The sequence below is a fragment of the Vulpes lagopus genome, chromosome 2 (genome assembly GCF_018345385.1).
Source record: "Vulpes lagopus strain Blue_001 chromosome 2, ASM1834538v1, whole genome shotgun sequence".
Taxonomy (NCBI): domain Eukaryota; kingdom Metazoa; phylum Chordata; class Mammalia; order Carnivora; family Canidae; genus Vulpes; species Vulpes lagopus.
In genome coordinates, this window is record NC_054825.1 from 9,473,861 (window position 1) to 9,501,303 (window position 27,443).

The 27,443-nt window shown below is 47.5% G+C and overlaps 1 protein-coding gene and 1 pseudogene across 1 annotated transcript in view; both read right to left on the bottom strand.

The window, feature by feature from the left end:
• The window catches only part of TACC2 (transforming acidic coiled-coil containing protein 2), a 219,079-nt gene that overhangs the window by 148,870 nt on the left and 42,766 nt on the right, over window positions 1-27,443 (bottom strand). Inside the window, exons 5-6 of the mRNA XM_041730819.1 lie at window positions 5,190-10,466; window positions 4,486-4,599 (exon numbers count right to left, since the gene is read on the bottom strand). Of these exons, the coding sequence (XP_041586753.1) occupies window positions 4,486-4,599; window positions 5,190-10,466 (5,391 nt within the window). The remainder of the gene's footprint in view (window positions 1-4,485; window positions 4,600-5,189; window positions 10,467-27,443) is intronic.
• On the bottom strand, window positions 19,314-19,552 carry LOC121485425 (annotated as a pseudogene).

A 27,443-nucleotide genomic window follows, 5' to 3' on the forward strand; every position in this document is an offset into this window, starting at 1 on the left:
AGGAGGAGGAGAGAGAAGGAAAGAGTGGAGAGCGAGTGGGGAGCGAGCGTGGGAGGAAGGGTGAGAAGCGGCTCCAGCTCTGCTCTCAGGCCCAGCGAGGACTTCCTCGGCACGATGCCCGTCATCTCCCTCTGTTCTCCCCCGCCTGACCTCCCTCAACTTTTCAACCCAGCTGCCCTCCTTGGTTTAGCCTAGGTCTGCGCTAGGACCCCAAGCATCTGGGAATAATTTGATTCTCTCAGAATGCACTAATAATTGGAAAGGATGGCTTTCCGACCATTTCCCCGAATGGAAAAGTAAAAGACCGCTGTGTATAAATATTCAGCAAAAGCAAGCTTGGTGCTATCCGAGACAGGTCCAGCACTGCATACCTAACCATCAGTGGTGTGTCATCAAAATGCCCAATTCTCGATTTTCCATCCACAAGGAAGAGAGTTATACGTGTGTGAGGTTGAAATCAATTCAAGTACCTTCTGTAGGACAATCTAAAAATAAGGAAGGCTGCCTGTGGGCTCCAGGCTTTTCCAGAAGCAGAGACCACACAATGGTGGAAATGAATGCCTGCTTCTCAGAATTGGGCGCACATGTGCCCCTCAGGTACGGGGTGATGGCAAAGCCACAGGATACCCAGAGCCTATCCACCAGCAGGGCCAACTGGGCTTCAAAATTGGGAAAATAAAGCACATAGACATACTTGTGCTCCTGGCATCTACATATATATGAGACTGGGTTTTCAAACTATCTCGTCACCAAGGTAGAAAAGAGACATTTCTAAGGTAGTGAACCTGATTCGTGGTATCAGCTCTATTCAGGTCAACAGAACCTTCAAAATACAACAAATTCAACAGAAGCGTGTCACCTGATAACCAAGAAGAGACTAGAAGAGGTGATTTTGATTTGCTCTACTCTTCCCAGGGCAACTCAAAACATGTTTTTCGTCGTTGTTGGAATACGATACAATATGGTACACACCGAAAGACAGTCATGAGGTTTCACAATAAAACGCAATCCCAAAAACTTCAAAGTTGAAGCGGATCACTGTGGGCTGCCCAGGAGGGGGCAAGAAAGAATTTATTCTCTTCAGCCGTTAAGATATTGTCACAAAGAATTCAGTACCAGAAAAGGAAGACAGGATGGAACTTCAACCTTAGGAGAACAGTCTCCACGTGAGGAGAGACAGTGGCCATTCAGTTCACTGCACAAAAAGCCACGCCACGGAAAGGCACTAGGGAACCTGACAGCCAGCAAGCCCCAGGATGTGCCAACACTGGGCCGGAATCCACGATCTCAGCCCTCGAAGCAACTCCACAAAGTGGACATGAATTTTCTCCCCGTTCTACAGGTGGGAAAACTGAGGTCATATGTGTAACTAAGGGGCAGAGCTGGGGTGTGAATCTGGTGCCCCTGCTCTGCACTTCATCAGCACCCCAGCTCCTGGCAGCCTCTGCCCATTGTGTGGCCACTCAACCTGCCCCAGACCGCTGTGGAACTTTACCTTCCTGTGCAACACCTACTCTTCCCAGGTCCACAGCTCAGCATCCTTGTGGCAAAAGAATTCACCAGAAGTACTAAGCCTCCTTCTCAAGGCAAATAAATATTTCCAATATTTGTGTTAAATGTGGACAAATGAGGCTGCTGGGCAGGCGGATGTGGGCATTTGGGGTCCCCGTGGGAAGGTTTGGACTTCTGGATCCTGGGCGACAGGTGTCAGAGCTTGGTGAGGGGCTGTGGTGTCCGATAGGGCACCCACTCGCCACATGTGGCTGTTGAATACCTGGGATGTGGCTGGTCCAAATCGAGCGCCGTGGCTATAAAATACACACCAGCTTTCAAAGACTCAGTATGACAATGAGAATGAAGAATATAAAATTCATCATCTTGATATCCATTACATGTTAAAATGATGATATTTGTGATGTATGGGGTTAACTAAAATATATTATTGGAAGTGATGTTACCTGTTTCTGTTTAGTTTTGAATGTGGCTCGTAGAAAATTCCAGATTACATCTGTGGCCTGTGTCCTATTTCTGTTGCACATACAGAGCCGGTCTGTATCTTCCGGAGACCTCCCATGGTCTACTGAGCCTAAGTTGGAATCTGTTGCAGCCTGTTTGCCTGGATGTTGCTGCCCCCATAATCTCCCTCGTGGGCGGGAACGGAGGTCACCCCACTGGGCAGGCTGGAACAGAGGGTCCATTCAGGATTCTTTCTGGAAATCTTCAGCCAATGAAATGGGGGCAAGTTGTTGGATTTTTTTTCCCCCAAGAACCCAAAGTACAGGAAAAGTCAGCCCTCCGCCATCAGGACCAGGGCGATGCAGGTTCTAGAGCCAAACGACCTAACCAGAAGTAGACTGTGAGTCACACGTGCAAGCCAAAAATGCAAAAGTCACATGTGTAGTTTTAAAAGTTTTGGTAGCCACTTTAGAAATAGGGTAAAGAAAAAAAAAAATAAATAAATAAATAAATAAATAAATAAAAATAAAAAATAAAAAATAAAAAGAAATAGGGTAAAGAAATATGGAAAATGAGAGATGTCTGGGTAGCTCAGTCGTTGAGCGTCTGCCTTCAGCTCAGGGTGTGATCCCGGGGACCTGGGATCGAGTCCTGCATCAGGCTGTCTGCAGGGAGCCTGCTTCTCCCTCTGCCCGTGTCTCTGCCTCTCTCTGTGTGTCTCTCATGAATATATGTTAATTAATTAAAAAAAGAAATATGGGAAATGAAATTTACTAATATATTCTAACCTAATACATCCAAAATATTATTTTAATACACAGCAACATAAGAATTATGAATGATTTTTTTGTTCGTTTTTCTTCCATAAGTCTTCACCATCTGGAATGTATTTTACACTCCTAGCACGCCTCCCCTCACACGTGATGAGCGGCTGCCAAATCGGATGGTACACCTCGAGAGAGTCTAAGAGTCTACACCCGGTCCCTCCGGGTCTACACCCTCCCCCAGAGCAAAGGAAACATCACCGAAACATCCATTGCTCAATAAACTGCGCCAAGTCATGCAACTTCAGTCACTAAGATATGCTCGCAGAGTGTTGATGACAGAGGGGGAAAAAACTCTGCAAATATTTAAATATTTCATCCACAACAGTGGACGAAAATACACAAAACTAATAACAGTAATCATTACGAGGTGGGGTCGTGGCCTTTTCTCTTATTCTTTATACTTTTCTATTCCTTACAGATTTTCTACTATTCAGAATTATGATTTAAAATTTTTAAATTTTAAAGCGATTCATACAATGAGCCATGGAATGTTTATTAAACTACTATATCTCTGGCCCCACGTTCCCAAGTTCTCCAAGAAGGAGATAAAACCTCCAGGGACACTGGGAAAGGTGCTAATATGTCATTGGTAGGGAGGGGGAGGGTTTCCTAGTTAGAGATTTTTCCTGCTGTAAGTGGGAGTGTCCGACATCCATGCCAGCAGGAGGACTTGCCTGCTACGTCAGCAGCAGAGACAAGTGTCCACGGCAGATTACACTTGCATCTGCCTGGGCAGCACACGCCTGCGTCTCGCGGGCCCAGAGTTATGAGAGGCGCCCTTGTAAGGGCAGAAAGGCAGCTGAGTGTCGGTGGGAGTGCTCAGACTCGAAAAACAGGTGATCATGCATTCTTTCCACATGTGCAAAATATGAATCAAATCATTTCTAAAATGCCTGCAGCTGTTTGGTAGGATTCACTGGGCTGCCGCAGGTACTAATTTAAAGTCCAACCCTACTCTACTCATACACACACACACACACACACACACACACACACACAACCAGAACAGCCAAGGGTCCAACTAAGGATGTTCACAATATCTCCATTTCCCCAGAAGGATGAAACTTCTGAGCAGCTGCTCTTCTACAACCATAGGTGGCATTTCACTTAAGAAAGACCCGGCAGGCACACTTCCCACAGTGTGAGGGTCTGGGATTCACAGTTACACCTGTTATTTGTCCCCTAATCTCGAGATCTCTATGGAGTGTGACTGGGGTGGGCGAGTAGATTTTCTGGCTTCAGAGATTAAATCATTGTGGAACCCATTTGCCTCAAATTAGTGTTTGTCTAGGGCTGGGATTGGGGGTTGGGATGTGATGTGCAAGGGATGCAGGGTTTCCTTGGGGGAGGTGACAATGTTCTAAAATTGATGGTAGTGATGCTTGCACAGCTCTGTGAACCATCGAATCATATAGTTGAAATGAATGAACTATATGGCCTATGAATTCCATCTCAATAAAGCTGTTTTCTTTAAGGTAATAAACTTAGATGTGAAATTCATTCCATCCTGTTCATAACAATGGAGCCCTCCATCATCTTGGGCATCGCTTTTCTTGTATAAAGAACGGCAGAGGCTACTTGCTGCTTTCACATATAAGAACTCTCCTCTGCAAAACATCCAGTGAGTCTCTGCCAAAGGAATGGTTCTCCAAAGGCTGATCTCTTTTCACATTTTTCCAAAGGCTAATACCTTTTCACTGACCTTTCCGCTCCTCCCACACTTCTGGCCTCGTCTGAGACAGCCTCACCCGGGACATCTGGAGCATCTTTCACAGGAACTGAAGGTAAGGTGGATGGGTCCGGCCCGGGGCTCCTTCTGGGATAATGTAAAGAAAGAAAAAAAAAATGTAAAGAAAGCAATAGATGGTAAGAAGGGTATTTCTCTCCACATGTGACTTAAAACGCTCATTTCCCAACTCAAGTTTTAAGTGGGTACTACCCCAAAATCCCTAGAAAAAAAAATCATCTTCCAGCAGTTAATGGCTATGAGATGCTTTGGGATCATTTAGGCCCCTCTCTATAAACATATCCAGATCCAGAAGCACATATATTTTGGCTCCAGAAAAACATATGATTGATTCTAACCTTAGGGCCCAAGAGCATGTCGCCAGCCAGCAAACATTTCATGCTTTTCAGACAGTTTTAGTTAAATGAAGAACCCAGAGAGGGAACGGGACATGTCCAACAAACAGCGCCCCAATTCCACCCATTTCTCTCACATTTTTCAGAATCTTAGCACATCCAGCGGTTGCAAGCAGGTACATTTAGGCAATTAGGTATAGAAAACTTAGCTTTAAAAAAAACCCACCCGTCTATTGGATTGACTCTCACCAACCGGGGTGGGAGTCCCTTTTGAAGCTGGTCCCATGCCCCTCCCCGGGGTGGGGGATCTGTCCTTTTCTGTACCTTTCAGCGGGGAGCACTCCCAGAGCCAGGTGTTCAGGCTTCAGGTCCTGAGGTTCGTCAGGTCCTGGAGGTGAAGAGACTCGCGGCTTCTCGCCCCCGGCAGGAGTGGGGAGCTCGGGCCCGGGCTGCTCCTCAGCCAGCCGGTGCACAGCAGGGCTCTCCCCTCGCAGAGCGGCTGCATCCTCCGTGCCAGGGGCCCCAGCAGAGCAGCCTGCGTCCCCGTGGGTCCCCGGCAGTGCCAGCCCATGAGCAGCGCCGCAGAACATCCTCGTAGTACCTGGCTCAGGCGGGTCACTAGACACACGTGCCCCGGTGTCAGCTGTGCTCAAGGTGACGTCACCCTCCGCCTCCCCAGCAGCTCCTGAGCCAGGCTCCAAAGGAGTGGCTGTTCCTTCTGCAGCCTGCAACTCAGGGCCACACTGCTTGCCCAGGGCATTTTGTGTTTCTGAGATCCCGGCACCACCTCCACACCTCTGCTCATCCCCAAGTGTGTCGGGGGTCTGGGGCTCGCTGATGGCCTTGGCCACAATCGAAACATCCCCATGGGGAGATGACGCTCCCAGGGCAGAGGTGGACACTGGCATGTCACCTGGATCCTCTGTGTGAGCAAAGGCCCAGGCACCATCCTTTCCGGGTTGACTGTCACTGGTGGGTGTTTCCTGGTGGTAGGTTGCAGGAGGAATTCTATCTTCTGGAACCGAGGTCCCTTCTCGGTGGCTCTGGGGATCCACCTGGAAGTCAGCAGCCTTTTCCATGGGAGTCTCCTGAACAGCTGCCGGCAGGGCAGGACCCGAAGCTAACTTCTGCTGGCCTCCACCCTGCTGTGAGTGGGCCAGGCCTCCAGGCCCGGGCTTGGCCTCCCCAGCCCCCTCTGGCTTCTCACTTTCCTGCACCATCTGTGGGACACCAGTCATTTCCTTCCCCACACTGGCACCTGGCAGGTTCTGCTCTGCGGCACCCGGCAGCTTTCCTGGAGCAGGATCCTGGGGAACCAGACAGGGGATCTCAGCCTCTGTAGGCAACTCTTGCTTCTTCTCCTTTGCATCCACCCTGAGTCCAGCAGGAAGGGCGGGGAGAGGGGCCATGGCCACTCCTTGAGCCCCATCTGGAGGCTTCTCTGGGCGTGGCCCGGCGAGGTCCTCGCCTCTCATGCTCCCCTCGGCTCCTGCCTTTTCTCCCACTGCACTCTGGGGCCGATCGGCGGTCACGGCCCTGAGCACAGACTTCTCAAAGATCTTGGTGATGTGCTCCCTGAAGTCAGGGAGCCCAGTGATGATGCTGATCTGCTTAGAGCTTGCGTCCACACCACCTGGTGCACCCCTCCTCAGATCCTTGGAAGGGTCCACCAAGCTCTTCCTGCTGCTCTCCGGCTCCCTTGCTGCCTCACCTGCTATGCTTTCCCCACTGGCCGGGTGAGCTAGCATCTCACGGGGTCCTGTGCCCGCACCAGGCGCTCTTGCCTCTTCCTCCTCCCCTGTCACCTGCTTACTCTCCGTCAGAAGCAGCGCCCTGTCCAGGTAGGGGATGGAGTCCAAGGGTCCCTCCAAGTTTCCAGCTCTGGGGCTCCCGTGGCTGGCGTGCACTGCAGAGCTCTCCCCACTGGCAGCTCCTGGTTGTGAGAGAGGGGCAAGCAAGCCTGCAGAAAGCTTCATGGAGGTGGCATTTCCCAAGGCCAGCAGAGGCTCTTCGACGGGACAAGGCCCTGCCCCTTTGCCGGCAGCACCATCGATATGCAGGTAAGGAGTGTCTGGAGCAGCCTCTTCTGGTGGCCCAGGTGGCAGGAGTTTCTTTGGGTTGGGGAAAGCCTGGACTGCAGAAATATCCACCTTGCTGCAGGGAACCCCACCCAGCTCCCCGGCTGCTAGCAAGTCATTCTGGTTGCTGGCTGCAAGCTGCTCTGCTTGGCAGGGCTCACCTAGGGCCCAGATAGAAGCTTCCTTCCCCGGGGGGGCCTGCAGCTCCGTCTGAAGGGAGCCACGGCTCAGAGCAGCTTCTGCTGGCACCCCCAGAGGCCCCTGTGCCCCCAGCTCTCCTTCCTCAGCATTCCCACCGGTGTCGGCAGCCCCACAGTCAGCACCTCGATCCTCAGCGGCTGGGAAACTTCCAAGAAGCCTTGGGGCCCCAGCATCCGAGGCGGTGGGGGGCTGCATTTCCTCCTGTGGGGCCGGGGCCGGCTGCGGCCTGCCTGCGTGCCCTTCCCCGTGCGCCTCCGTGTCTGGGGCATCCTGGCTGGGTGCGCCCTGGGCGCCGGCCGGCGCTGGGGCTGGCGGGCCCTGAGCGGCGGCCCCGAGAGCTACTGAGTCAGGCCAACAAGGTGGGGTCCCCACTGTGTTCCCACTTGCCTTCTCCGTCTTACCCAACCCCTGGAGCGGGGGCCGAGCGTCAGCGGCTTCAGATCCTCCTACATCACTGAGACATGCTTCTTCATGCCGCCCGCTGGCTTTCGGCACATCTGCGGGCTCCTGCCGGGACTTGCTCGGGCCCTGCTCTGCGCAGCGACTCTCCTCTCTGTTCGAGTGACCTGCAAGAGGGGAGTCTTTTGAGGCGTCTGCTGCTGCGGGTGGCAACACTCTGGAAGGCAGACTGCCACCGCACGCGTCCTCTTGCTCTTTCTGCCCTCGTGCAGACAACTCTGGTCCTCCTGGGGCTGACAGCTCTGGATGCTCTGTCGGGGGACTCTCTGGAACTCTGTCCCTGGGAGCCGAACTGGGAGCATCACAGACACTGCCTTTGGGGAGCTCATCCTGAAGTTCTGATCTGGAAGCTTGTTCCTCTCTCCCACGAGTAGGCAAGCACACAACATCCAGGGGTTCCACAGGTGGGTGGATTCCAGAAGCGTCTAGGTTCCTAAAACCTGGACTACCCGGAAAAGTCTCTTTCTCATTTTCACACTGCTGGGGCTCCTCCCTGAGCATGTCAGAGATGGATGCTTCTGGTTCTGATTGCAATGGCTGGAGATGGTTCTGCGAAGACGCTGAGGGTCCCTCAGAAGCAGCTCCTTGTGTCTTGTCATCATTCAGGCAGGACAGGTTTCCTTGTTGATCTTGCTGCAGGCTGAGCATCATAAGCCCACAGTCCACTGCCAAATTCTCCCCCTCGGGGGGATGTGGCCCTTCAGCATGGACTTCCTGACCAGCTGCCTCTTGCCCCAGCCCACGAGGTTGGCCCGGGGATGTCAGCAAGCCGTCCCCGTCACAGCTGCCGGGCCTCTGTGCAGATGGGTGGCTCCTCATCTTTGTGTCAGATGTGCTCTCCACCTCCTGGGCTTTGGGGGTGACCTCGGCAGCAGGAGTTGACAGGAAATCTGATTTCTCAGATTCTAAAGCAGGAAGATAGTCCATTCTCTCCAATCCCCTCACGTCCTGAAGGGTGTCGGGACACGGGGCCTGCAGTCCCGGCCCCTCCCAGACAGCTTCTTTGGGAAGAATGTGTTCACCAGTTCCATCCGGCCCAGGCGGCAGGATGAGATCCTTCTCGGGGAGCTTGTGCAATGAGCCAGATGCATGGACCACATGGGCTTCTCCCATCGTCCCACAGGTCACTGAGCTTCTAGCTGTATCTTCTGATGGAGGGCCAGGCCTATCGGTGTGCCCAGGACCCTCCTTTCTGAGTGGCTGTGCTGAGTCTGTGCTGGAATGCACTTTGCTCTCCACATCATGGCTTAGCTTTGAAACCTCATCTTTTTCCGCCTCCAGCTTGGGCTTGCAGCCTAAAGCCCTGGGTTGCTCTCCCCCTGGGTTCTCAGGATCTCCACCGTCAAGTGGCTCTGGGACTTCTTCCTCTCCCCTGGAGTTGGCCTCAGATAGTTTACCTTCCTCTCCAGCCATAGCTGCGCTTTCAGGGGCCATGGCTTCCTCCTTCGGCCCTGGGGAGTTTCTGGCACTTTCATCTGATACACTGTCTGGGAATGGGGGAAGTACCCCTTGTTGGACTTTCTGGTCCCTAATTGAGACCTCTCCCCTGTCGTCCTGGGGCAAAGGGGCAGGACCCTCTCCACGGTTCCCATCTAGACCCTCTCTCTCACTTCTGAGATCTGATGTGAGCTTCTCCTGTCCTGCCAACCCTGTATCTGCTAGCTCTTTGGCCAGATCCGTAAGAACTGGCATCTCAGCCCCAGAAACCATCTCCCTGGTCAACCAGCTGGATTCTTCTGTGGCAACAGAGGCCTGAGTGGCTGGCAGTGAAGCGGAATCTGAAGCCGGACCTGTTTCCTCCATCAGTGCACTTGGGGAAGGCTCTGTGCTCGCAAGCAAAGCCCCCTCGGGTGGGTTGCCTGCTGCAGCACAGACAGCTGGACTGGGCTCGCTCCCCTGCCCCCCTGTCTGCAAGTGGCCCTGAGCATCGCTGGTACCCACAGTCTCCTTCCCAGTGTCCCCAGCCCCGGGTGTAGGGGCAGGACTCAGTGAATCCCAGGGCAGCTCGACGTGCACCAGATGTGCTCCCATTTGCTGCTGGCAGCTTTCCCGGGAATTTGTGTCCTCTTCTCCGGCCGTCCCAGTGGGGTGGCAGGCCCTGAGGAATCCCGAGTCATCGGCGGCGATAGCCTGAGGCGGCACCTCCGTTTGGCATTTTTCCTTGTCCGAGGCTGTGGGGGCTGGATCTGGCGGAGTCGGGGTCTCAGGCTTTGTGGGGGACTCCTCCAGACCAGATGAGCTCGCCTTGCCTGGTTGAGCTGCAGCAGGGGCCCTCGGGCCCTCTTGCACAGAAGTCGCCCCCTGCCTGGACTCTGCCGGGGGAAGGCCACCTGCAGCCTCGTTCCCTTGGGACTCGAAACCACCAGGCTGACCATCTTTTCCACACAGCTGTCCCTTCATCAGCTCTTGAGGAGGCGCCGGTGAAACCTCTGGCATCTGGTCAGTGCAGCTGGAGGAAGACGATTTATGCCCCTCTTGGCCCAGGCCTCTCCCTCTGCCGGCACTGGGGACAATGGCATCTGCTTCGCACTGAGTAGAACTGCCCCCTTCGGGGACAGGTGCGGTTGGGGCCTCCCCATGGGCACCTGGGGAAGGTTCCCTCCTGGGGTGTTGGATGAGGGGCCAATCTTCAGGTGCTGCTACTGGGCTTGCCAAGCAACCTTCCGGGGGGCCCTCGGTAAAGGGCATGGAGGCTGACGGGCACTCCTGCTCCCAGGGCACTGAGGGGCAGGGCAGTGGGGAACCGTCTGGGCCCCTGGCTTCCTGTGGGCGTTTGCTCGGCTCCGTCAGCTCCAGGGACACGATGCCCGGATCCAGGCAGGCAGCACCCTCAGAAGTGGAGCAGGAGCCTCGGTGCCCGGTGCTGCCAAAAATGAAAACATTTGATGTTTCATTCATTCTCATGGTTGTGCATCCAGAGCCACATCACAAGCAGAATCACCCCCACCCTTTCCCCACGAAAGACCACGGAACACAGCATCCCCACGCAGCTCATTCCTCTCCATGAAGAGACCACGCCCCCCAACCCTCCCCCTCCCACAAGCATCCACGTGCCCTGACTTTCTCCAAAATTCAATGCAGGGAATCTCAAACATTCAGCTTGGAGCATTCCATGCTGGTCAGTTGTGAACAGGGAAATATGAAAATACATTCACCGTAGTCCAAAAAGCAGGAGAATCAGAAAGTGTTCAATAGGTACACACCAGAATAGAGGGTTTGAACCACTTCTGTGTAACTTACAAGGTGGTCCTAAGTCCTTAATGACTATCTTTAGATGTTCAGGGAAAAGGACACAAGGGGCCAAAGCCAGGCTTTGAAATAAAGAGCTATTTTTGATAATAGTTGACAATTCAACATGTGGTACTGCAAGAGGCATTGTCCAAAGATCAATTCTGTTTAGCTATATATAAAATTGTTGGGAGCTGAATTACCTTCATGCCCATACTTGTGTTATTTGTCTTCACTTGAACTTACTTAGCTGGACGGCACATAAGGCAAAGCTATGGGGAACTTAGGGGAACATGGCTCAGCATTATGGATTTGCTGCAGCTATCCAGTTACTGTAAGGTCATTCATCACATGCCATATTTGGCCTGGGTTTCTACATGGTTTTCATCAAGTGCATTTTTAAAATGTTTAAATAATAGATGGCCCACACAAAATTTTGAAGATGTAGGAAAAATATCTCGCTCAGGCTTGCCACCTGAAGGGTTCCGGTGAATTTCCTTCTTTTCTTACACAATTTGTTAAACGATGCAATTTTGTTATTTTTGCATGGCTGTGATCCTATGTACTTGTTACGACTGCATATCTTTTAGCACCAAGAGAAATTGCTCAACACTAAGTTAATGGAAGTGTGGTTTTCCTAGGGCTTTTGCCATGTTCTTTAAAATTACTATAGGGAAAAAAATAAAATTATCATAGGGGGGAAAATCTATGGAATGCTCTTGCACCTGTTACTTATGTACACATTCACCCATTCACAGACCCACAGCGTTTTGAATGTGACCAGAGAAAAGATTCTACTCTACACATTCACTACCAGAAGTCTAGCTTTCCAGTGCCAGGCAATGCATATACATTCATTTATCAGGGATGCATACAGTGGCAAAGCGAGACACATTTTTTTTATTTATTAAGTTTTTTTTTTTTTATTTGACAGAGAGAGAGCACGAGTGGGGGGAACAGCAGAGGAGGAGGGAGGAGCAGGGAGCTCGATGAGAGACTCCATCCCAGGGCCCTGGGATCATGGCCTGAGTCAAAGGCAGACACCTAACCTACTGAGCCAGACAGGTGTCCCTGTTAAAATATTCCTGTTAAAATTTAGAAATTGAATTGTATCCCCCCTAAAATCCACATTTTGAAGTCCTAACTCCCAATGTGACTGTATTTGGAGATAAGGTCTTTCAGGCAGTAAATAAAGTTAAATAAAGTCATAGGTGTTGAGTCCTCATGCCATCTAAGTGGTGCCCTAAAAGGAAGAGGAAGAGACACCAGGAGTGTGCTCACACAGAGAAAAAGCCATGAGGGGACACAGCAAGAAGCCACCATCTGCAAGCCAAAAAGAAAGGTCTCATCAGAACCCGACCCTGCCTTCACAATAGGTATATGGGTATTTATTGTACTCTCCTTGCAACATTTTGAGGTTTCACATTTTCCAAAATGAAGGATTGTAAAATAATCTATATTGCCTCCAAGAATAAAAACTTCCAAGGAGGGAAACTGAATATTTGCCCGCCCCCCAATTCATATTCATGTGTTGACAGCTAATCCCCGAGATGGTATGAGGAAGTGGGGCCTTTGGGAGGTGACTTGTCCTGAAGATGAATGGGGCCATTAATGGGATGCATGGCCTTATAAAAGAGTCCCCAGAGAGTTCCCTGTCCCTTCTGCCATGGGAGGACACAGCAGAAAAAATATCTATGAGCCAGGAAGCAGGATCTCACCAGATAGAATCCGCTGGCACCTTGATGTTGGATCTCCAGCCTCCAGAACTGTGAAATGGACTACCACCTAAGAAATGGACTCCCCATCTTTGAGGGGGGCTATACGTCATCATTACACCCAACATCCTCACTTAATGCCTGTCGCTGCACATATGACACACGAATGATGTGCCTGAGGCACTAAAGATATTTAAGATGGACCCAAGGAAGAAGTGGCTCCTGTTTCAACCAGATTCCTTATTTTCAGACCCAAAAGCAGAGCTGACAAGGGCAAAGAAGAGAAAACTCTGAGGGTGAGTTATACAAATCTCTTTAATCCTCAGCTGGCCACAAGGACAGCTGCACCCAGAAAGCCCTGGCCCAGCGCTGATGGCTGCATGTGGAGCCACTCCGAAACCAGGCTCAGGAGGGCTCCAGGCTGCAGGGCTGTTGGATTGTTCTGGAACCAACAACTCTGCACTCTGCATTTGGCCAGTTTGCTTTTTACAAGCACTTTACATTCTGAGTCCCCCTCATTAGCTAGGGGTCACACCCTTTAGCAGTTAATGAGATTAATGGTGTGTAATTCAGAAATGAAGTGCTCCTGCATATGTCTGTTTGCTCCAGAAGCACAGGACACAACCCACTCCACACGGGGAATAATAAAAATAAAACCACTTCTTCATCCCTGCCTCCGACAGGAGCTGCCAGCTTAGAGGGAGAATGCGGCCTCCCTTCAGGCGGAATGAAGTCTTCAGGCGGAATGAAGTCTTTATAATTTGGGGACAAGATAATAGATTTATTCAATTTGGGCACCTTGAAAACTTGTGGGTCTTATCAGAAAACAACCAGGAGCAAATTCCCACTGAGCGTGAGGCACACGACTCCCCCCTCCCCCCCCACCCCGCATAGAAAACCTGCTTGTTTTACTTAGCATAAGCTGAGCCCCAGCAATTTCTTTGATTGCCCATCCGAAGCAATTTTTAAAACCAGATTAAGCCACTTGTCAGAAGCAAGTTTGCCTAAGGGCAGGAAAAATCCTAAGAACTGATCCGTGAGGGCTCTGCATTAATTGAAGCTTACATAATGTCCTTTTATGCTTCAAGATTGTATCGAAACGTGTGGGATGGAGATTCTGCTCAGAATCCAAAGGCCAGCTCTTGTGGGCTGGGCATCGCCCAACTCTCAATGGAAGGCTTTCAGCCTGTAGGGGGCGCCGCCTTTGAGTTGCGGTTATAGGAGGAGGCTGGCCGTGGTCTCCTCTGTGCAGACCAGATACCCCCAGCCCAACAAAGGGAGAAGCATAGGGTAAAGCAACCTGGGAGGAGAGGTGATTTGTTGCAGCCAAGTTCTGAGCAGACAACGGAGATGCCCTCCCCACTACCCTAGCTGGAGACAACAACTTCCACGTGGGTTCCTAAGTGCACAGCTCTGAAGACACACTTGAGCCAACCAGGAATGTTCGGGGAAGGAGGCTGGTTGAGAAAAAACAAGCATGGCCCTTGAACTTCCAAGCTTCAAGGGAACCAGCAAAACCAGGAAGCAAAATTGTCATGATGGAGAGTTGCCACCTGCTGAGCATTTATCACGGATGCTAAGCACTTTCCAGTTATGATTGCGCACAATCCACTCAGTAGCGCTGCAGAGTAGATGGCCCTCATTGCACACATGTAGAAATAGTCCCAGAGAGCTTTCTTTTTTTTTTTTTAAGATTTATTTATTTACTTATTTATGATAGACACAGAGAGAGAGAGAGAGAGGCAGAGACACAGGCAGAGGGAGAAGCAGGCTCCATGCAGGGAGCCTGATGTGGGACTCGATCCCGGGACTCCAGGATCGCACCCCGAGCCAAAGGCAGGTGCTAAACTGCTGAGCCACCCAGGGATCCCCCCCCCCCAGAGAGCTTTCAGACTGGACCCAGGGGCTCAGAGCTCCTGAGGCAAACAAAGCAAGCTCGAGCCCCACACACTGCCTGGCTCCGGGGTCCTGCCACCTCCTGCTTCCCTGTACTTGTCGACTTCACACCTTCTGGACAGGCACTCCAGCCTCTTCTCCCATGCACTCTGGCTGCATCATTCTGTTTCCCAATCTGCAGCCAGAGCAAAACGGCTTAGAAATAGAAGCCTAATCCCACCACCCTCGTGGGATATCTCTCCGGTGGCTTCACTTTGCAATCAGCTGTGGCCCTTGCCTACCTTTCCTGTCTCGTCCCACTCGGACCTCCCCATCTGTGCATCTGCCCGGAGCCTGGATTCCTCATACTCTTCCCCGGCAGGTCCCAGCCCTACTCATCACTGGTCAACAAAGCCCTCCTGGCCTGGCCACTTGGATCAGATCTGCTTTCACAGGCCCACCTACTGACGGCTGTAGTCACAGTTGCCATCAACATGGATCGATGATCATTCCCTCCATTGGAGTATAATGAAGACTAAGTCTTGTTTCTTTACAATATTGTATCCCCAGTATCTAGCATATAGCAAACATTGAATATACGAATGTATGAGTAGATGCACAGATGGATGGGTGGATGGATGGATGGATGGATGGATGGCTAGGTGGATGGGTGATTGGTGGATGGATGACTGGATGCCTGGATGGCTGGATAGATGGATGAATGGTTGGTAGATGGCTGGCTGGCTGGCTAGAGGAATGGCTGGATGGTTGGGTGATTGACTGGTAAATGGATGACTGGATGAACGGATGGATGGTTGAATGAATGGATGAACGGTTGGTGGATGGATGATTGGGTAGATGAATGCGTGAGTGGGCAGATACAAGTGAACCCAAATCAAAGATTCTAAATATGCAGAAATGCTCCCAAGTCATGGTTGTTTGATGTGACAATCTCAGCATAGTAACCTAGTAACCTGTTTTGTCCAAATTCTTCATTTTACTGCTGAAGATCCAGGAAAATGAGGCTCAGAAAAGGCAAAGTACTTTTGTTTCAAACGCTTCTTGAGGTTAAGGCAGCACTTTTCAACCACAAGTCCCTGTGCACACTGGTGGGTCTGATGAGTTTAGGGGGTGCACTGCAAGAAATTTGTTACTAATTATAAAGTACAGAAGTCTGTGAATGATTTGTTATTTTCATAAATTAGTGTAATTGAAAAGATTAGAAGATTTCCCCACATAACATCATCACTGTTACTCATTGCATTCCAATGTTCTTTCTGGAAAAGGAAAGCAAGGGGTAGAGAGAGATCCTGTGACTTCCACTGCAGCCCCTGGAAACCACCAGTCCAAATATACTGTTACCAGTTGTGGCAGCTGGGGTGGTGATGAGAGGGCTCTGGGCTGGGGGTGGTCCTCAGCTGCACGTATTTCTGCCTTGGCCCATAAATTTGGGGTTTTTCTGACACAGCTGAGCTCTCAAAGAAAGTATGACACTCTGCCCTATTCTCCCTTAGGGTTATCCCCCAGGAAGAAGTGAGACTCCTCTGATTGGTGAGAGGGGGAAATCAGCCCCCATAGATACAGTTTCCACACAGGTGGGGGTTAAGGTGCTCCAGGTCGCAGAGATAAGAACTGCCTTCCCCCAGCTGCCTGCCAAGTGACAAGCTCTCTGGAGCTGGCCCTCCCCAGGCTTCATGGCGCCCTGTGCTTGTCCACACCCTGGCACTGGGTGGGGAAGATTAGCTCAGGGGGCAGTATCAGGAGCCCCATTTCGATGTATCTGCTTGTCCAATTTTGCCACTGATAAAGCTGGCTCTCTTCTCCTTTCAGACTCCGGTGCCAGTTTCATGATTGAGTAAGAATCTGGTGGGAAGGGATGTGATGAATTAGCTCCCCAAACCCCAAGAGCAGTTTAGGATGACTGTGGCGTTCTATTTCTCCCATAAGTTTTTAGGACTTGCCAACATCTGAATGAACCCATGGGTCATGTTGTACATGTGACTTTTCTTCAGTAGAAGGAAGGCCGAGACCCCAACCAAAGAAAGGAAACTGGACTCCAAAATGTTTTCAGTTCTTCCAAACATTGAATCAGGACAAACCTGGTTACTTTGGGGATCGTGTCAATCTTCACAATGACACAGCTAAATGGCTAATCACCCAACCAATTCACTGTCTTTAGTCTTGTCCTTTACTTTGTATTTTTTCTCTCTGTGGATCATAAGTCTGGTAACCAACAAGCTCTAGGGTTATAAATAACCATGATTCTTGGAGATACTCTACTCTTTATGAGATGCTCACTTCCCAGTTTTTCTTTCTTTCTCTTTTCTATCCCAAACTAAGAAGACTGCCTAAGAAAAGAGTTCCCTCAAGAACTTGATATATGAGGAGTGCGTGGGTGGCTCAGTTGGTTAAGGATCTGACACTTGATTTCAGTTCAGGTCATGACCCCAGGGCTGTGAGATTGAGCCCCACGTCGAGTTCCCCCGCTCAGCACAAAGTCTGCTTGGGATTCTCCCTCTTTCTCGGCCTCCCAGCCCTCTTACTCATGCACACACACACACACACACACACTCTCTCTCTCTTTCTCTTAATAAATAAACAAATACATACATACAATCTTAAAAAATAGAGAACTTGATACATGATTGGGCCAACTATGATAGATCATTCTGGATCAATTACTAATGACTAACAAGAGTTGTGTAAGATATGTTCTCCATTTTTTCAATTCTATCAGAAGCTTTTAAACACTGAACTCCATGTTTCTCATAATATGATTGTTAGATGTGCAAGAAAGCAGTGTCCCTGCTCTTTAGATGATACAGGAAGCACTAGAAGAAGCATGATTAAACAAGTTTCTTTACCGTAGGACTTCTCAGTGCCTTTGAGATACCACCACACATTGTGAATCAACAAGAAGATACCTGCACAGTGTTTTCCAAACTTAGTGTTTCTCAAAAATCTTCCTCTGCCCCCCCTTTTTAAAAGATTTTATTTATTTATTCATGAGAGACACACAGAGAGAGAGAAAGAGGCAGAGACACAGGCAGAGGGAGAAGCAGCCTCCATGCAGGGAGCCCAATGTGGGACTTGATCCTGGGGCTCCAGGATCAGGCCCTGGGCTGAAGGCAGCGCTAAACTGCTGAGCTACCCGGGCTGCCCTCTGCCCCCTTTTCTAATAGGGCATTTAGCGAGACTGGTGTGCCACACAGAGAACATAGGATGGGATGCACAGCCCTAAGTAAAAGGAAGATCTGGTAAAGACATTTCAGCTGTCCTTTAGAGAACCAGAAGGACAGTTCTGAAAACACACTATCAAAGCACCCCGTGTACTCACCTCTCACCTGCTCTGGAACAGAATATGCTTGTAAATCAAGAACATGTGAATAGCTCCTTTGTGCCTCAGAACAAGGCCAACTGAGGGCTCTGCACATTGGGACCTCCTTCCCCCTCCACGGTAACACTCCCTAACTCTCCTCTGCAGTGAGAACCCCCAACTCTCCTCCACCACGGGATTTCCTCTTTCCCTCCTCCATGCTGAGACCCCCTTTCTCCCCTGAATGGTGTTTTCTATTCCCCTAAAGCCTGTGTGTAGACTCAGTACCTGCATGTTATCTTGTTTGTTTACGCACTTATTTTCCCACTGGGTACGGCCTTCTGGATCTTGGAGGGAATTCATCTCATTTATTTTTATACCTCAGTCTAGCACTGGTACATACTCTGCTGAATGAATGATTCAATATGGAATGAATATAGAAACGAGAAATAATTTTTTTTAACTGACATAAAAAAACTCCTGTACTATGAGTGGTACTGCCTATTCCAGGGACTTTGGGAAAGGATTTAAATTCCAAGTGATTCGTGCAGAGGAAAGAATTCTCAAGTTAATAAAGAGAGGGAAATTGCCAGGTCTCAACAACTAAACCTGGTATTTCGCGGAGGAAGGTACCTCCTCAGAAACTTCTTTGCGATCTTAGTAGATTAGGGCCAATCTACACACACGGCCCTAATTTGTCCAAACAATGCTTCCTGCACAGAGACCAAGGAGCCCAGTGACCTTGGCAGCCCTGTCTGACTCAGCTTTGTATTTTTAATGTAGTTTTAACTCTTTCCTGTGCTCATTCTGTTACAGAATAAACAAAGACCACAATGCTTGAGCGACCCATGCAATAGCCGAGAGGAAAATAAATAAATCACCTTATTATTCAGTGCACACTCTGCCACCATGAACTTAAGATGACTTCAAGGTCAACATGTCAGCCCATGTCAGAGACTCCATTATCCAGCAGAGTGGGGCAGGGGGGAAGGGCAGGCAACTGGATTCCAAGAAAAATCCAAAAACTGTCTTCTAACCAATTTTTTCAGCATCTTTCTTGTGGGGTCCAAAAGACAGTGGACTAACCCAATTTTGTGGTTCCCAGACTGATTGTTGGAAGGGGCTGCTGGACTGTTGCACACAAGAGCTCCCCATAGAGAGATGTGGCACGAATCTCTTTCTGGGTGTCACTTGCATCTATCATTGTCCTTCCAATGCATCTAGATACTGTCATGACCAGACGCCAATTCATTTAAATGTGTTAATTTTTTTTTTTAAACAGGGAAAGAGAAAGAAGTGGGGGGCAGGGAGAGAGAATCCTCAAGCAGACTCCCCACTGCATGCAGAGCCCAAAGTGGGACTTGATCCCATGACCCTGAGATCATGACCTAAGCCCAAACCACAAGTCAGTCACTCAACCAACTGTGCCACAGGTGCCCCCTTCTTAATTTCTTTTTTTTGGTCACACATGTGGCTTTATTATGAGCAGCAGATGTGACACTTCCAGCAATAGTAAACAAATTGATTTACAAAAGCCGGAATGCAGGGAAGCCGCCTGGTTGGAACCCTTGGAAACTTATATATAGATGCCAACCCAGAGCAGGTGGGAAGAAGATTCCAAAGCCCATGAAGAGCAAGGCCACCAAGGAGATGAGGAGCTCTTTGTAGATATTCTGAGTACACTTGGTGGAGGTGACCTCATAAACAAAGAAGCAAGCAGTAAAGAACATGCCAATGGCCAACAACACCATGGGAAGATGGGAGAAGAGAGCTGGGTTCACTGGGCTGGTACCTGCTCTTGGCCTCGAGCTTCATTTTGCCAGGCACAGGGTCACCCATTGCTCTACCACTAGAATAACACATCAGCAATATTTTCTTATTTTTAGGTTAAATCCTACAAATTACTCACAGAAAAATGCAAGCAGTGGTTTTTTGTGTGCTTGGATTACGGTGGCATTTCTATTTTATTTTGACGTAAAGGAACAACAAATAGTGGTAGACATATTTTTGTTAATATTCCTTCTTGATAAGACTTCTCGTGTACATTAAAGTCATTTTCCTGCCTTTGTCAATGCAGTAAAAGCAGAAAACATATTGGAATCTTCCCTTGATGACTGAAAAATCTTTCAGAGAATTTGGGGCATTCCCTGAACAAAACAATGTCACTAGTGTCACCTATGTGAGGCTCTGTGCATGTGTACCGAGCTCAAAAAATGATAAAGGGTTTCTTTCTAGAATAAGTCTCAGTCACCAACCCACTGTAGATTTGCCTCTCTATAATCTCACTGTCCTAAATGTGTACAGGGTGGAGGGATTGATGAATCAGCATCACCAAGAATCAAGCTAGTTCCATGTTAAAGGCATAAAAACCATCCCAGGCTCCTTCCCAACATTAACACAGCTGCAGTGATTATTTAAGATTAACTCCTGTCAAAGTTGGCGTTTGAGGCTGCAAAAAGAAAAGAGACTATCAGTGTCTAGAATGCAAGCTGCTCTTGAGAAGGAAAGAAAAACAACTCTTGCCCATGGCATCTTCTCCCTTATTATCTTTTTTTTTTTTTTCTAGAAGTGTCTCCCCACCCCTCCCAAAGTAAATGCCAGGTGTTTTACTGCAGAGAAAGAAACTTGATCCGATGGCTTTTTGGTCTTTTCAGAGAGCTTGGGTTGGGAAGAGTCATATAAAGAATTGTTACCACAACAGGGGTTTGGACTAATGGGGGATCAGCTGCTACAGGAGATAGGAGAAACAGAGGTCTGTGATCCCTAGAGATGGAAAGCAACAGAGTAAGTGCTGCTTTTACCCCCATAAGGGCCTGGAGAAAGCAGCCCAGGGAGAGCCCAAGAGTCTCCCAGACTTGAGGTGATGGAGCTGGGCAACTGAGTGCCAGAGAAGAGGAAGATGGGCAAAGACAGAGCTCTGGGGATATCCAAGCTCTGATCAGCATGTATATGTACAAACACCACCTGAGATTAGGTTCAGACCACCTGAGAGTTTTATAGAGCAGAATCCTTAAAGCTAACACAGAGCTGGGAAGAGCTCCTGTTCCCACCCACCACAGTGCAAAAAACTCATAATTCATGTGACATCTGTTAAAGTACTAAGAAGAGCCTTGCCTCAGTAGTAGAAAAAATGAACCTGTGCTAAACACTGCTCTGGTCCCACCTAATGAAGTCCCAAAAGGATTAAGCTGTTCCAAATAACTGAACTGCATCCCAGAGCAAAGTTCAAGAATATTTATAAGAATACAAAAATATCCAGAATCCAAAAGCATAAAGCCCACAGTGTTTGGAATGCAAAGAAGCAGGGAAACATGACCCACAGTGAAAAGTAAACTCAATTTATCAAAACGAGCCCAGAAATTATGCAGATGAGAGAATTAGTACACAAGGACTTTTAAAAACATGTTATAATCATGTTATAAACATGTTAGGAGGCTAGAGGGAAGATTCAGCGTGTTAAGTACAGACACGGAAGATATAAAAAAAGATCCCAATCAGGACACAACTGGCTGGCTCAGTTGAGGAACATGCAACTCTTGGTCTTGGGGTCATGAGTCTGAGCCCTACACTGGGTTTAGGGATTACTTAAAAATGAAATCTTTAGGGGTGCCTGGGTGACTCAGTCAGTTAAACATCTGCCTTCAGCTCAGGTCATGATCTCCGGGTCCTGGGATCGAGTTCCCCAGCGGACTCTCTGCTCAGAGGGGAGCCTGCTTCTCCCTCTCTGTCTGTCCCTCCTCCTGCTTGTATTCTCTCTCTCTCTCTCTCTCTCAAATAAATAAATGAAATCATTAAAAAAAATCCCAGTCATATATATCGAGATGAAAACTCCAATGTCTAAAATGAAAAACAAAAAATAAAAAAATAAAATGAAAAACACACTGGGTGGGATTAGTAACAGATTAGTCATTAGAGAGAAAAAGATTAGTGACCTTGAAGACATAGCAATAGAAATAGTCCAAAATTAAACACAGAGAAAAAAAGACAAAAAAAAAAATAAAAAATAAAAACAAAAAGAGAGCATCAGTGAGTTGTGAGACAACTTCAAATAGGCAGATATAGTCCACAAAGGCGGAAGGGAGATTTTAAAAAACTATTTGGGGAAATAACAGGTGAAAACTTTTCCAAAAATGATGTAAACTATAAACAAGCAGATACAAGAATCTAACTCTAAGCACAGGAAACAAGAAGAAACATACACCAAGTCTCATCATAACCAAATTGCTTAAAACCAATAAAAACATGAAAAATATTAAAAGCACACAGAGAAGAAAAGACAGAAGAACAAAAGAAAGGGTCACAGAAACTTGTCGGAAACCATATGTGCTGGAGTGCAGTGGGGCAGTATCTTTCAAGTAGTAAAAGAAAAAAGAACTGTCTACCTAGAAACTTTGCCCAGCAAAAATATCTTTCTAAAATATAGGTGAAACAAAGATTTTCTTCAGACATTTAAAAGCTAAGAAAATTAATCACCATCAGACCTATCTCTCAAGGAATGTTGAAGAAGTCCCCTCAAACCAAAAAGAAATAATGTCAGATGACCATCAATATCTACACATAAGAATAAAGAATCACTGAAATGGTGACTATGGTGGTAAATATAAAGTCTTTTTCTATTATGTAAATCTCCTCTGAAAGATAATTGGCTATATCGAGCAAAAATAATTATATTGTGAGATTTGAAACATATATAGAAATAAAATGTATGACAACAAAGCACAAAGGCTAAAAGGGGAGAAATAGAAGTATACTGTTATAAGGGCAAAACTCTTCTAAATATACATGAAATGGTGCAATATCACTTGAAAGCAGATTTATCACATTAAGGATGTATCATATAGATGCTAAAGCAATCACCTAACATATAGTTGTGGTTAATAAGTTAAAAGGTAAGCAAAATAAAATCATAAAAATAATGACTTTTTTCCGAAAGAAGGCCAAAAAGGAAGGTAAAAGGAACAGAAAGGAGGTGGAGGAACCAAATGATAAGACTGTAGATTTAAGCCAACCATATTAATAATCACATTAAATGTAAATGTTATAAACACTTCAGTTAAAAGGGAGCATTATTCAGAATGGATTAAAAAGGAAGACCCAATTGTATGAGAAAAGCATTTCAAATTTTGCTTAAGAAAAACACATAGATTAGGGATCCCTGGGTGGCACAGCGGTTTGGCGCCTGCCTTTGGCCCAGGGCGCGATCCTGGAGACCTGGGATCGAATCCCACGTCGGGCTCCCGGTGCATGGAGCCTGCTTCTCCCTCTGCCTGTGTCTCTGCCTCTCTCTCTATCTCTCTGTGACTATCATAAATAAATAAAAAAAAATTTAAAAAAAACCACATAGATTAAAAGGAAGAGAATGCAGGGGAGGGGATAAGCTATACTATGAAAATACCAATGAAAATAAAGTTAGTTCATCTGTATTACATCAGACAGAAAAGATTTTGCAGCAAGGAGTATCACCAGGCATAAAGAAGGTCATCTGAATGAGAAAAGGTTCATTTCATAGGGCATAAACATTCTAAAAGTTTACTTAGTAACAGAGCTTCAAAATACATAAAGCAAAAACTGATGAATAAAAAGAAATGGCCAAGGGGATCCCCAGGTGGCTCAGCAGTTTAGCGCCTGCCTTTGGCCCAGGGCGTGATCCTGGAGTCCCGGGATGGAGTCCCACATCGGGCTCCCTGCATGGAGCCTGCTTCTCCCTCTGCCTGTGTCTCTGCCTCTCTCTCTCTCTCTCTGTCTCTGTGTGTCTCTCATTAATAAATAAATAAAATCTTTATAATAATAAATAAATAAATAAATAGAAATGGCCAAGTCCACAATTATATACTGGCAGTTCCATACACCTTTCTTGGTAATTGACTGAAAGAGCAGATTAATAAATCAGTGCAGATACAAAAGGCTATCAATTAATTTAACCGAATCACTATGTATTAAACACTATCTATTAGAGGCAGAATTACATTATTTTCAAGAGAAAATGACACATTTACAAGATAGACCATATTCTACCCATTTTAAAAACATCTCAGTAAATTTTAAAAGATTAAAATTGTTTAAAGTATATCATCTGGCTACAATGGGATTAAAGGAAAAATAACAAAAGATAACTGGGGGCTCCTGTGTGGCTCAGTTGGTTAAGTGTCTGACTCTTCATTTCAGCTCAGGTCATGATCTCATGGGTTGTGGAATGGAGCCCCACGTGGGGACCCAAGCTTGGGGGGGATGTCTGCTTGAGAGTCTCTCCTCCTGCCCTCCCCTGACTTGTGTGTGTCTTTCTCTTTCTCATTAAAATAAATAAGTCTTAAAAAAATTAAGATATCTAGAAAATCCCCAAAGTATTTGGATATTAAATAATACTCTTCTAGTGGCCCATGAGTCAAAGAAGAAATTAAAAGGGAAATTTGAAAGTATTCGAACCAAATGAAAATGAAAACACAAATATCAAAATGTCACATGTAGTTAAAGCAAGACTTAGACTTTCAATGCACCAAAGCACATATATTAAGGGAAAACAAATCAATGGCCTCAGCTTCTACCTGAAGAAACTATAGAAACGGGGTGCCTGGATGCCTCAGTCAGTTAGGCGTCCAACTCTTGATTTCAGTTCACAGGTCATGATCTCAGAGTTGTGAGACGGAGCCTCACGGGGAGCCTGCTAAAGATTCCCTCTCTCCCTTTCCCGCTGTCCACCCCCTCTCTCTCCCTCTCAAAAAAAAAAAAAAAAAAGAAAGAAGAAAAGAAAGAATAGAAACATTTGCACAACATTGAACTGTACTTAGAATTGATGGTAAATTATACGTTATGTATTTTTTTTACCACAATAAGAAATAATTTTAAAAACCAACAAGTAGCTGTGTATAAAAGAAGCCAGACACCAAAGTATATATGCTCTTTAATCCCCCTTTATATAAAGTGAAGCAATACTTGGCAAAACTAATTCCTGGTGGTAGAAGTCAGAACAGTTGTTATGCTTAGGCAGGGTACTGACTAGGAAGTGACACGAGAGAATGTTCTGGGGCAACAGAAATGATCTAGCTCTAGAGTGGGGCTTGATCACACAGGTGTACAGGAGTATAAACATTCATCAAGCCCTCAGCTTCATACTCTTATGGAACGTATCTTATACCAACAAAAGAAGGCAATTGGAAACAAAACAAAGCAAAACGTTGGAGACAATAAAAAGATCAGTAGTCATCAGGGGTTGGTGGGGGACGGAAACAGGAGATTTCTCAAGTCAGTGAAACTTTCCTGCAAGATATTGCAATGGTGGGTACATTGTATTACGCTTTTGCCAAACCCACAGACTGTACAACACGAGAGTAAAGCTTAACGTAAACTAGATTTTAGTTAATAATAATGAGTCAATGTTGGCTCATTAACTGTTACAAATGCACCAAACTAATGTAAAATGTTAATAATGGGGCAAACTGGGGATGCCTGGGTGGCTTGGCTTAGTCAGTTAAGCATCTGACTCTTGATCACAGCTTAGGTCTTGATCTCTTGACTCAGGGTTGTGAGTTCAAGCCCTCTGCTGGGCTCCACGCTGGGCACGGAGCCTACTTGAAAATAATAATAATAATAATAATAATAATAATAATAATAATAATAAGGCAAACGGTAGAAGAGGAAGGGGGATGTATAAGGGATGAGCACTGGGTGTTATTCTGTATGTTGGCAAATTGAACACCAATAAAAAATAAATTTATTATTAAAAAAACATAAATTCTAGGTCACTTTTCAAATTTAAATTCAAAATAAAGCCTTTGGCAGCAACATAAAAAAAAAAAGAATTCTCTGTAAAAGAATTCACTGCTCAATTTTTCTGTAAACCCGAAACTGCTCTAAAACATAGTCTATTAATTGAATACACCGCATATAAAACTATTCCTACTGATATATCATTTACATATTTAAATATATATTATATATAAACATGTGTACTCATAAATGTATTGTTTGCATGTATTTAAATATTTCAGTACATATGAACATGCATATACACACACACAGCTATCACAATCAGTAAAGAACTAGAACAATGAGAAAAGCCTGAGGGAAATGCTAATATTTTAAGAGCAGTTGTCTATAGATGGTGAGTGCGTTGGTGATATTTTTTTTTCCTCCCCTCCCTTTTCACTTTTCTGTATTTCCCAAGTTGTTACAGTAAATGGGATATGATCTCCAGGTGGAAAAACAGTCCTGCTCGCCTCTCTCTAAATGCTCCCTGGAAGCCAGATGAGCAGAGAGCAGACCTAATTCACAGACCTTCTCTCGGGCCCGTGGCACAAGCCGGGGAGCTCACTACCCGCCCTCTCTGCCTGTTTACTTCCTGCAGGGATAAATAATGAGTCAGGAGCAGGACTGGCGGAGGAGGCCCTGCCTGACACACCCGGCCTTGGCAGGAGCTCCGAAGCGCATCTGGGACTTTGCAGAAGTTTGTTTGGAAGGAACGATCACAGCCGCGCAGGGGACCTGGGGCTCCTTCATTCAGAGCCGCCCCGGCCGCTGCTCAGAAAACAGATCTTTTTGATTTTCCTTTTTTTTTCTGGGTCTGAGAACGGCCCTTGTTTACAGGGAAATTAGATTGTAAGGACAGACTGGGGTTTGCTTTCTAATTATGGAGCCACAACACAAATGTTTTCAGACACCCGCGAGAGCCCAGCACGATGGCTCTGAGCCCGGCTCCCGGCAGCAGGGGACCCAGCTGGATTGCAGGCCCCATCGTGCCACATTCTGTGTGCGTGGGGGGCACGTTCCTTCACCCTCCTGGGCCCCGCCGTCCTCGTGGCCTTCCCGTCACCTGCCTGCATCCCCGCTGAGCGGTGGGCGAGGTGTGGGCTTAGGCACTGGGTCCCACGCCCCACGTACAGGTGACTCAGTGGCAGGCAAGGCGTCAGGACCACCTGTGCCCATCATCGCAAGTCCACTCTTTCATGTTTCAAACCATCTTTCTACCCTTCCCTAACCTGCTGTCACCCAAACACCAAGGATTCCTGTTCTAAGTTTGTGTATCTGAAGAAGTCAAGAGGTTGAGCTTAATAAATATGCTCCATCCTGTCTTTCCCAGGCTTAAAGAGGTTCTGGAATTCTCCATGTAAGGCCCTTGTAAGTCTAGGGATGCCTGGGTGGCTCAGTGGTTGAGCGTCTACCTTTGGCTCAGGTCGTGATCCCGGGGGTCCTGGTATCCAGACCCACATCGGGCTCCCCGCAGGGAGCCTGCTTCTCCCTCTGCCTGTGTCCCTGCCTCTATGTGTCTCTGATGAATAAATAATCTTTTAAAAATATATCTTAAGAAAAAAGGAGCCTCTTATGTCTAGTCCTTTACTAAGTTCTGTTTCCTCTTGATCCGTAATGATGACAGCTATTCCTCTGCCTCGAACTGTCTCCTTTCCCCACAGGTCCCTTTTTCTAGTTGGTTCTGCAGACCCAGAGGCAAGGCTATTCCCTCTGGAGACCTCTCTCCCTCCCCTCAGCCCCAGCCGGGCCCTCTCTCCCACCCCTGTGCCCCTGTGCTCCCGTAGAGCCTGCCTACAGCACTGAGCTTTTCTAGAAAGATCTGCTTGCGTGCCTCTCTCTATGACTGGATCAACACATCCTCTGGCCTCAAGCTCACAGCATGGCCTGTGGTAAGCTGTGGAGCCTTGTTTGCTAAATGGAGTAAAGAATCTGCCCCACCTCCCCGCAAAGGGGTGACGTTTGT